The 11731-nt window shown below is 48.8% G+C and overlaps 1 protein-coding gene across 2 annotated transcripts in view; it reads right to left on the minus strand.

Annotated features, from left to right (window-relative positions):
- Window positions 1–65: 65 nt before the first annotated feature.
- The window catches only part of LOC117401998 (surfeit locus protein 4-like), a 26959-nt gene continuing 15293 nt past the window's right edge, over window positions 66–11731 (minus strand). Inside the window, exons 1-7 of one of the 2 annotated variants that reach the window (XM_059006874.1) lie at window positions 5610–5825; window positions 5168–5358; window positions 4124–4310; window positions 2601–2677; window positions 2369–2412; window positions 2070–2259; window positions 66–1669 (exon numbers count right to left, since the gene is read on the minus strand). In XM_059006874.1, coding sequence (XP_058862857.1) covers window positions 1403–1669; window positions 2070–2259; window positions 2369–2412; window positions 2601–2677; window positions 4124–4310; window positions 5168–5221 — 819 coding nt within the window. In that variant the 5' untranslated portion in view covers window positions 5222–5358; window positions 5610–5825 and the 3' untranslated portion in view covers window positions 66–1402. Of the gene's footprint in view, window positions 1670–2069; window positions 2260–2368; window positions 2413–2600; window positions 2678–4123; window positions 4311–5167; window positions 5359–5609; window positions 5826–11731 lie in introns of those variants that run through there. The other variant, XM_059006873.1, reaches the window with a different exon arrangement.

Below are 11731 nucleotides of genomic sequence, written 5' to 3' on the forward strand. Positions count from 1 at the left end.
TGTGTGTTTCAGTGTGTGTGTGTGTGTGCGTGTGTGTGTGTGTCAGTGTGTCAGTGTGTGTCAGTGTGTGTATGTCAATGTGTGTGCGTTCAGTGTGTGCGTGTGTGTGTGTCAGTGTGCGTGTGTGTGTTTGACAGCACTCTGGCATTGAGTTTAACTGGAGGGACATTTCACAAAGCTGTGTTTCATATCGATCCCCCTGAAACCAGAACAAGAGCAGACACACTTTCTGTTTGCATTTTTATTATATATTATGTAAATAAATAAATAAATAAATGTGCCTAAAAACAAACAAGCAGTTACAGTAACCGTTTCTACAAGCCCTAAACCCTAACCCTCCTCACCACCCTGAAATAAACCCTAACCCTCCTCAACACCCTGAAATAAACCCTAACCCTCCTCACCACCCTGAAATAAACCCTAACCCTCCTCACCACCCTGAAATAAACCCTAACCCTCCTCACCACCCTGAAATAAACCCTAACCCTCCTCACCACCCTGAAATAAACCCTAACCCTCCTCACCACCCTGAAATAAACCCTAACCCTCCTCACCACCCCTGAAATAAACCCTAACCCTCCTCACCATCCCCCTGAAATAAACCCTAACCCTCCTCACCACCCCTGAAATAAACCCTAACCCTCCTCACCCCACCAGATTACTTTCCTGAAACAAGAGCACTCTACAATCTCTCAAGGCATTCTGTTACACAAGTTCAGCAGATGAACAGCAGCACCCATCAGATCAATGCTGTCTTTCATTAAACTCTTAAAACTAAACTAAAAATAAATCGGAAATTCATCTGTAACCCAGCCACTGGTTTTCACTGCCCCCTGTAATTATAAAGACAGACCCCTGAAATCGTTGTTTAAATGAAATCAGAAATCAAATGCAATGCCACAGTCCCCAGCCCTGGCTCTGTGTTCAGTATGAAACGATCCCCACAGTCAAAGGTAACAAGAGCCCCTGAGAGACAGACAGGGAGAGCCTCTCCCAGCCCGGCTGCACTGACAGACAGGGAGAGCCTCTCCCAGCCCGGCTGCACTGACAGAGAGCCTCTCCCAGCCCGGCTGCACTGACAGACAGGGAGAGCCTCTCCCAGCCCGGCTGCACTGACAGACAGGGAGAGCCTCTCCCAGCCCTGTCTATCTGTGTGTGTGTCTATCTGTATGTGTGTCTATCTGTGTGTGTGTCTATCTGTGTGTGTCTATCTGTGTGTGTCTATCTGTGTGTGTGTCTATCTGTGTGCGTGTCTATCTGTGTGCGTGTCTATCTGTGTGTGTGTTTGTCATAGACACTGTTCCCATTTCATTGTGCCTGTAAGTCTGTGTATTGGGTGTGTGTCTCTCTGTGTGTATTATGTATCAGTCTCTCTCTCTCTCTGTGTATTATCTACCCTCAGTTACCACCTCTTCTTGTGCTGGTCGAGCGAGACCCCCCCCGGCCCCAGTGTGATGAGCAGCAGCAGCCCCCCGATGACTGACAGGGTCTGGAAGAAGTTGAATCTCATGAAGTCCTGCAGGAAGTCGAGCTCGTCGACCATCCAGAAGGGATTCTCCAGCAGATTGACCACGCAGAGCCACAGCACCAGCGTGAGAGCAGCCAGCCTGGTCTTCAACCCCACTGCAACCAGCACCATGAGCGCAGTACCCACCGCGTCCTGAACCACCTGCAGGGGGGCGCCAGAGAGCACAGAGTTTACATCAGGGTGCAATACCCCCCGCGTCCTGAACCACCTGCAGGGGGGCGCCAGAGAGCACAGAGTTTACATCAGGGTGCAATACCCCCCGCGTCCTGAACCACCTGCAGGGGGGCGCCAGAGAGCACAGAGTTTACATCAGGGTGCAATACCCCCCGCGTCCTGAACCACCTGCAGGGGGGCGCCAGAGAGCACAGAGTTTACATCAGGGTGCAATACCCCCCGCGTCCTGAACCACCTGCAGGGGGGCGCCAGAGAGCCCCTACTTCCCCCTCTCCCCCCTCCCTTTCCCCTTCCCCCTCTCCCCCTCCTTCTTCTCTCTTCCCTCTTCCTCCCCCTCTCCCCCTCTCCCCCTCCCCCTCTCACTCACAGAGAAGGCGCTGGTGACTGTGAAGTGCAGCAGGGTCAGGAACATGAACACCAGCAGCACGCGGCCCCCCAGCTGCATGTACTGCCGGGGCCCCCCCTCCGCCACGCTGGGGACCCCCGCAAACATCGAGCGACTCTGCGTGTGCACCTCCGCCATGAGCAGGAGCAGCCCCCCGCCCACCGCCAGGGTCCTGAGAGAGAGGGGGGGGGGGGGGGCGAACGGACAAAATATCAGCTGAAAATTCTTTTAAAAAGCTGCATTTCATTTAAAGGAGCGCACGGCCTTTCCAACCGACTCACCTCACGAGAAAGAACATTTCAAACATCAGCTGGTAGACAATCAACTGGAAAACAAACACATCATCAGATAAGCAGTGAAGAGCGTGGGTGAGGTTCACGAGACACAGCCAGAGACTCGCTGCCTCTGGATCAGAGTCTGCCTAATATATATATATATATATATATATATATACATCCATCCATCCACACATGAAGGGCAGTGGGAGAGAGTGCAGGTGTGGCGCAGACTCACCTGCAGCATCAGAGAGGCCAGCAGTCCTGTGCAGGCCCAGCAGACCCACTTCCGACACAGGACCAGCGCGGAGCACACTGGAGAGGAGAGGAGAGAGAGAGGAGAGAGAGAGAGAGAGAGGAGAGAGAGAGGAGAGAGAGAGGGGAGAGAGAGGAGAGAGAGAGAGAGAGAGAGAGAGAGAGAGAGAGAGAGAGGAGAGAGAAGAGGAGAGGGAGAGGAGAGAGAAGAGGAGAGGGAGAGGAGAGAGAGGAGAGAGTGAGAGAGGAGAGAAAGAGAAGAGGAGAGGGAGAGGAGAGAGAGGAGAGGAGAGAGGAGGACAGAGAGAGGAGAGGAGAGTGAAGAGGAGAGGGAGAGGAGAGAGAGAGAGAGGAGAGAGAGAGAGAGAGAAGAGGAGAGGGAGAGGAGAGAGAGGAGAGGGGAGAGAGAGAGAGAGAGAAGAGGAGAGGGAGAGGAGAGAGAGAGGAGGGAGAGGAGAGAGAAGAGGAGAGGGAGAGGAGAGAGAGGAGAGGGGAGAGAGAGAGAGAAGAGGAGAGGGATAGGAGAGAGAGAGAGAAGAGGAGAGGGAGAGGAGAGGGAAAGGAGAGAGAGGAGAGAGAGTGAGAGAGGAGAGAAAGAGAAGATGAGAGGGAGAGGAAAGAGAGGAGAGGAGAGAGAGAAGAGGAGAGGGAGAGGAGAGAGAGGAGAGGAGGAGAGAGAGAGAGGAGAGAGAGAAGAGGAGAGGAGAGAGAGAAGAGGAGAGGGAGAGGAGAGAGAAGAGAGAGAGTTTGTAGCGTCCTGTCACTGGGCCAGAGACACATAAGAGACCAGCCAGGCATACAAATATATTCAAATTGAAATTCAAATATATAAACGCATTGAGGGAAAAAGCACACAGAGTCTACTATGCCATAAAGAAAACACTTTACAAATATAACCCCCCAATGAAGATCTGGCTAAAAATCTGTGACAGTGTTATCCAACCAATCCTTCTGTATGGCAGCGAGATACGGGGCCCGCTTTCAAAATGTAATTACAAAACATGGGATAAAAGACAAATTGAAACTTAACAGTTAGAATTTTTACACACAGTTTTACACACACACAGAAACTCCCCCCGCCTCGTGTGTCGGGCTGAACTCGGTCACTTCCCCTTACTGCTACCCATTGAAAAAAGAGAGGAGGTCCTGACAGCAGAGCGAGCAGCCCAGGACGTGTGTGCCTGTCCCAGCCTGAGGGACAGTGTGGAGACACTCAGTACAAAACTGCACAGTGCACTGTTAAATTAGACGGGGGGGGGGGGGGTATATGTTTCTGTTAAGAAGAAAGGAGGGGGGGGGGGGGGGGTTGACACTGTGTGTTATTAACATTATATTTTATTTTCTGTAACAGGTGTGTTGAAATGCTTTGTCTCCTGTCATGCTAATAAAGCCAGTTTGAATTTGAATGTAATTTGAATCTGAACAGACACACTGATGCAGAGTCAGAGAAACAGCACAGGAGAGGAGAGACCCTGCCCCCCGCCCCTCGCCCCCCGCCCCTCTCACCCAGCTGTCCGATGAGCAGTATGAGGAACACGGCCCCGCTGATCAGAGCCCCGCAGCTCCACACTGACTGCATGTAGCTCCTCTGCTCCTCCCAGCGCAGACACAGCATCACTCCGTCCTCCAGGAACGTGCTGGTGAGGCACAGCCGAGCCACCGGGGGCAGCAAGCGCTTCGTACTGCGCAGGACCTGGGGGGGGGGGGGGGGGGCCGGGGGACACATACTGGGAGCTTTCAATCGGATCACAAAAACCTTGATAACGCACATCCGTCTTTATTATTATTATTATTATTATTATTATTATTATTATTATTATTATTATTTATTTATTAGCAGACGCCCTTATCCAGGGCGACTTACAATTGTTACAAGATATCACATTATTTTTACATACAATTCCCCATTTATACAGTTGGGTTTTTACTGGAGCAATCTAGGTAAAGTACCTTGCTCAAGGGTACAGCAGCAGTGTCCCCCCCACCTGGGATTGAACCCACAACCCTCCGGTCCAGAGCCCTAACCATGACTCCACACTGCTGCCTTACTGTCTGCATTAGTTACTGTGAGTGTGTCTGTGTGCGTCTGTGTCTGTGTGCGTCTGTGTGTGTGTCTCTGTGTGCGTGTGTGTGCGTCTCTGTGTGTGTGTGTGTAGAGTGGATCATCCTCATCCTCATCATCATCCTCATTATTATTATTATTATTATTATTATTATTATTATTATTAGCACACATTAAACGCAATAGAAAGTTTGCCACAAAGTCGCAGAGGAACGCTACACTGCAGGAACAAAGTTGAAACATCTGTCAATAAGTATTATACTATACTACTGATAATACCAATAATACTACTACTGATAATAGCAATACTACTAATACTAATAACGACAACAGATACAGTGTATGTCACAACAGACACATGACAATATCCAGGACACCCTTCTTTATACAATCAATACTTTTAAACACTAGAACTGTCTTGAACCCCGGTCTCTCCTCGCCCGCCCGCCCTGCAGCTCACAGCGCCAGACGCCGGGGTGTCACTTTACCTTCTCGGCCACTTCCTCCGCCAGCCCGATCAGCTTCTCCGTGTTCCCCGACATGTCTCGCTTGGTCTGTCCGTCTCTCTTCGCCTCTCACTCCGTTAGTTTGTGAGCCGCGGTCGTATCGAACAGAGACACGTCGCCAAAGCGCCGCGTCCGGAGCGCCCTCTGCTGGACGGCGTGTGGAAGGACAGCTCCTGGGGGCAGAGGGCGGATTTTATTTTTACAAGTACTTTTTTATATATAATTTATTTTTTTATTACATTTTTAAACAACATGCATGCAATATTATAAGCCTATTCTCAAATAAATAACTTTAAAAGTATTTATTTTCAAGCAACAACTGTCACGACTTTGTATAATAATGAACCAATGAATTTACTTTATGTATATAAAATTTTTTTTAAAAAAACAATACAAATATTTTATTCAAAATACAAATAATTACCCCGAGGTTTCGTTTTAATTTAAGCAGGGCTCGTGTGTGTAAGCTGGTTCACTAGATTCGTGTTTTGTGCGACACTGTCTAGAATCGGTATCATTGTTGCTCGTTTTTATACAAGGATTATATAAAGCTCCACTTCGTGCGTCACTAATACTCCACGTCACAAAGGGACGGGATGACCTCATCCAGTCTAGTCTTTGAATAGATGCGGGTCTGTTGAAACGACCTTCATCATGCAAATAAACGGACTCCGTTGCAAATTAGAAACCTGCTCTTTGCCGAGCCCCGTTCAGCCTGATTTGAATAATAGACCCGTTTACCAGGGCGAACAAACTACACTGCGATATGCTGAAAATACACCAGTAAAATCCTACAAGAGAACATTTCTGAATAATAATAATAATAATAATAATAATAATAATAATAATAATAATAATAATAATAATAATAATCCGTTACTGGCTCTTACTAAACTTCATTTGGAGTCGCATTCGTAATTGGAATACATCATCATTTTTAGCCATTCTTTTCATGTGATACATTAAAGGCAGCTCGCTTACCTGCCAACGAAAAGGCCACCTTAACTTAACACGGGCTGTACCGTCTACCTGTGTCCGCTAGATGTCGCCCTTCTCCTATTCCTATTTCAAGCTTCTTGTAGTATTTCTGCTGCACATTTAGCGCTCTTGCACTCGCTGCCCTGGGTCGATTACAATTACATTACCATTACGATGACGTCACTGTTTGCTGAAATGGCATTTCCAATTGCAATGTTATTCATCGTTCATTTGCAGTTACAATTACAATTACAATTATAATTATAATTACAGTAAAAAGTAACATCAGCAACGACCCACCTTACAATAACCAGAGCGATAATCACAGAACACAGAAACATACCACAGAACTTTCACTGGGTTTCTTTTTTGTCAAACAAATGGTGGGGGGGTCACTCAAAAAGTGGTTGAAAAAAAATGTGTCCCGCTATGACAGCGTGTGTGTGTGTGTGTGTCAGTGTGTTCACTGTGAGTCTCAGTGCTGCTGCTGTCCTGTGTGTTCCTGTGCTATGACAGTGTGTTCACTGCGAGTCTCAGTGCTGCAGCTCTCCTGTGTGTTCCTGTGCTATGACAGTGTGTTCACTGTGAGTCTCAGTGCTGCAGCTCTCCTGTGTGTTCCTGTGCTATGACAGTGTGTTCACTGTGAGTCTCAATGCTGCAGCTCTCCTGTGTGTTCCTGTGCTATGACAGTGTGTTCACTGTGAGTCTCAGTGCTGCAGCTCTCTTGTGTGTTCCTGTGCTATGACAGTGTGTTCACTGTGAGTCTCAGTGCTGCAGCTCTCCTGTGTGTTCCTGTGCTATGACAGTGTGTTCACTGTGAGTCTCAGTGCTGCAGCTCTCCTGTGTGTTCCTGTGCTATGACAGTGTGTTCACTGTGAGTCTCAGTGCTGCAGCTCTCCTGTGTGTTCCTGTGCTATGACAGTGTGTTCACTGTGAGTCTCCTCTGGCTGTATCCGGCCCCTGATTAATCTTCAGCCAGGGAGAGAGCACTGTGGAGAGGAGCCGCCTGTCAGTTTGTGTTTAAACGCCCCCCCCCCCCCCCCCCCCCCTTGGGATCCACACGGCCCCATTAATCTCCTGACCAGACTGAGCCTGTTCTGCTGGCTGGCAGAGGCTCTCCATCACACAGGGGACTGCTGAGGAGCAGGAGAGGAGGGGAGAGAGAGAGGAGAGGGGGTATGCACTGGTGTTATTAAGGTGCAGGGTAATGAGGCGTGTGTTAGTGCGAGAGTTAGTGTGTGTTTGTGTAGCTGGTGTGGATGTGGGAGTGTGTGTGTGTGTGTGTGTGTGTGTGACTCATCCCATGCAGTCACCACTCTGAATGTCACAGAGACTGTGGAGCAGCGAGGCGAGCAAAACACGTCATCATCCCTGCAGCCTCCCCTCCATCCCTGTGCATTACAAGACATGACCAAGATCCACGTGCGGTACCCTGCTCCCCTGCGCTGCACCCTGCTCCCCTGTGCTGTACCCTGCTCCCCTGCGCTGCACCCTGCTCCCCTGCGCTGCACCCTGCTCCCCTGTGCTGTACCCTGCTCCCCTGCGCTGCACCCTGCTCCCCTGCGCTGCACCCTGCTCCCCTGCGCTGTACCCTGCTCCCCTGTGCTGCACTCTGCTCCCCTGTGCTGTACGCTCCTCCCCTGTGCTCTACCCTGCTCCCCTGCGCTGCACCCTGCTCCCCTGCGCTGTACCCTGCTCCCCTGTGCTGCACTCTGCTCCCCTGCGCTGTACCCTGCTCTCCTGTGCTGCACCCTGCTCCCCTGTGCTGTACCCTGCTCCCCTGTGCGGTACCCTGCTCCCCTGTGCTGCACTCTGCTCCCCTGCGCTGTACCCTGCTCCCCTGTGCTGTACCCTGCCCCCTGTGCTGTACCCTGCCCCCCTGTGCTGTACGCTCCTCCCCTGTGCTCTACCCTGCTCCCCTGTGCTCTACCCTGCTCCCCTGTGCTCTATCCCTGAAATCAAATGTATTTTAAAATGGGTACCACAAAGTCAAGAGTCACGTCAATAGAGAAGAGCATGAGAGGGGAGAGGGAGGGGAGAGAGGGATTGAGAGAGGGGAGAGGGAGAGAGGGATTGAGAGAGGGAGAGGGATTGAGAGTGGAAAGGGAGAGAGAGAGCACTTGAAGGGAATGAAGTGTATATAATGTTGCTGCTGTTGATTCCAGACTTCCTATTCATGTCAAAAGAAAAGCAACTGGAAACATTAATGAGATATTTGATGCAGCAGCAATAAATAAATAAATAAATAAATAAATAAATAAATCTTTTGATAAATGTACCCAGTTCTCCCGAGCCTGAAACAATGGTCTAGGGATAGCAGATACTTTCCAACAGCGTTTATTCAAAAAGAAAGAACGAAAGAAGAGAAAGAAGCGTGTGGGAGTTTGCAACGCTGCTAACCCGCAGTGGAGCTGAAGGAATCTCAGCGTGACGCTCCAGACTTTCACCCCGGAGCGCGTCTGCTGTATTCGGTTTGGCTTTCGCTGCAGTGCGCTGGTTCCCATGGAGACGCGCTCGAAACAAAGGTCCCGCGCTGGTCCGTGACACACGTACTCATCTCCGGGAAGCGCACCGGTGACTCAAGGACACGGCGTCAGAGACCCGGCAGCCCGCTCAGCTCCCACAGGCACTGCAGCTCCGCTCCGACCCTCACTAACACTGTGATCTTGTAACCCCGCCCCGGGGACAAAATACTGCTGCGGTTCAACTGCGTCAGCACGGAGTTCAAGGGCTGGGAATATTGCACAGCAGCGTCATGCATCCCAGGTGTTACTACGAGCTTGATTAGCCCCGGTGTGCGCAGGTAACAAGCTCGGGCGACTGTGCAGGGATGGAAGTCAGATCAATGATGCCACTGCAGAATTACAATTACAAACACGCAGCTTCAGTGACACTGTGATTCAATACAACCCCAGGGGTGTCTGACTGCAGGTCTGGCGCACGCTGCCGTGCGTGTGCGCGCCTCCTCGATTGAATTGAATTGAATTGAATTGCTGTTCTAATCTCATCTGCATTTTACTGCAGCGCAGAAAAGGGCTGAGGAGCCACAGCGACAACGGCGAGAGAGCGGGACCAGCAGCGAGCGCGGATATATCTGCTAACCGGGTTGCGGGTGGCGAATGCAAACAGAACCGTGCAGAGGAGGCTCGGAGTGTGTGACAATAGTAGCGTCCCTCTCTCGTGTGTGCGTGTGTGCATGCGTGTCATTGTGTGTGTGTGTGCGTGCGTGCGTGGTGCAGTCGGGAGATTACTGCCAGCTGCGACATTAGGAAGATATTTCCGTCATTGTATCTAGTATAGTATTTTTTTCCCCAGCCGTTGTCGTATATTATATTAGACAGTCAAAGGGCACCGTGAACACCCTGAAGGGGTGTGTTTGGCGTGGCTGGTTTGATTGACGGCTGTCTCTGCCTGGTGTCTCATCTCATCTCGCAGGGTTTGTTTAGAGGCTGTTTCAGTGTTGAAGGCACGGAGCTGCACACATGGGATGCTGACTCTGCAGTCACTGCCAGTGGAGGGGATTTCAGATGGCAAATTCCAGTTTTCAAAAACGTCCAATTCTGTTGTTTTTTTTATCAACTTATTAATAATTAAAGATGGCATCTGAACACACACATAATGTTAAAATAAGTAAATGAATCAATGCTACCTCAATTTGATTTATTGTGTATTAAAGATGCTCTATGCCTGACTGGTGTTGCTGTAATAGTAAGTAAAGCAACGGAAGACTCTCCAGACCTGTCATCATGTTTATAAACATCACTTGGCTCATCGCTGGCATTAAAATACGCAGGGAAACTTGATTATATTACAGCAGTTCAGAAAACAAATCTCCAGCACTGTGGTGTGAATCATGTTCACAGTCTTCCACTGACACTGTGGTTCAGGCTACAAATAAAGGGGTTTTGAAAAGACCTGTTTATCTTATTGCTGGGATGGGGGGATGAGGGATGAGGGATGGAGGGATGGGGGGATGAGGGGATGAGGGATGGAGGGATGGGGGGATGAGGGATGAGGGATGGAGGGATGGGGGGATGGGGGTGCTTTTGTGGCACGGTTTTAACTTTCCGTCTGTTTTTGGTGTTCCGAGCAAAAATCAAACACTCACAAAACCGCAATTCCGACAGCATGAGGAATGTTATGCAAATGAAGCAAATATTTAATTAACATACCCCCCCCCCTTGCAAAAATCACAAGGTTTGATGGGGGAGGATTGAGTATTTCCTGTCTGTGGTTCTGCCAGTTTCAAAGTCCTAATGGAGATGAGATCCTAATTCAGACAGTCTGGAATAGAAAGGCTCTGATGTGACTCTCAAGACTTTACTGATGGAGCCCAGCCTGCTGCTAGAGACTGCTGCGATTTTACAGGACGAAAGGGGTCATGGAGCTGCTGCTGCCAAAATGAAGAATCAATAAACAAACCAATACAGAAATGAATAAATAAACACATACAGAAGAAATAAAAGTCTACCGGAAACCATCATAGCTGTACAGTAGTCTTTCACATTTATACAGTGAAATATCTGGAAAACTACCAAGCGTTGTGTGTGATTCAATATGTGAAGGTGACATTATTCAGCAGCTTTCACTCGACCTCGTGAAGCGCACTGAGTTCACTCTATAGAGGACACAATGCTTTTGAACACAGCCTCAGACCTGGGCTGGGGAAGGTGCTATAACCCAGATCTGAAGCCATGATAACAACACATCCCTCTCTGTCTACACACTACCTGGGGCTCACTGAAAGCATTCATATTTCATCTTCTCTGCGAAAACAGGAGAGAGACGAATAAAACACCTCAAGAAACTCTTGAATGATTGAGGCCAGACCACTGCCCTGCCACTGGCCATTAATAACAATAATAATAATAATAATAACATTAATAATAATAATAATAATAATAATAATAATAATAACATTAATAATGAGACCATCCCAGCACGCCACGCTCAGACAGGCAGACCTGCAGGCAAGGAGATATTGAAAATGATCATTATTATTATTATTATGATTATTATTATTATTATTATTATTATTAACATGAATCGTGTCGTTTCTGTGCAGCTGTCTCTGTCCAGGACACTGGCTTCCCAGTCACAAGCTGTGGACTCGGGTTCAAACACGGTCACCGGCTATACTGTAGTTACACAAGAGAGTTCAGGGCAGTACGTTTGCGCAGTAATGCTTTCCCCATGGTTATACTCTGCATTTATCATAGCTTACCATGGTTTACTTTCATATACACTTTACCAGACCTCTCTGTGCTTTACAATGCTTCCCTATGCTTTACCATACCTCTCTGTGCTTTACAATGCTTCCCTATGCTTCACCAGACCTCTCTGTGCTTTACAATGCTTCCCTATGCTTTACCATACCTCTCTGTGCTTTACAATGCTTCCCTATGCTTCACCAGACCTCTCTGTGCTTTACAATGCTTCCCTATGCTTCACCAGACCTCTCTGTGCTTTACAATGCTTCCCTATGCTTTGCCAGACCTCTCTGTGCTTTACAATGCTTCCCTGTGCTTTACCACACCTCTCTGTGCTTTACAATGCTTCCCTATGCTT

Source organism: Acipenser ruthenus, chromosome 34 (genome assembly GCF_902713425.1).
Source record: "Acipenser ruthenus chromosome 34, fAciRut3.2 maternal haplotype, whole genome shotgun sequence".
Lineage (NCBI taxonomy): Eukaryota > Metazoa > Chordata > Actinopteri > Acipenseriformes > Acipenseridae > Acipenser > Acipenser ruthenus.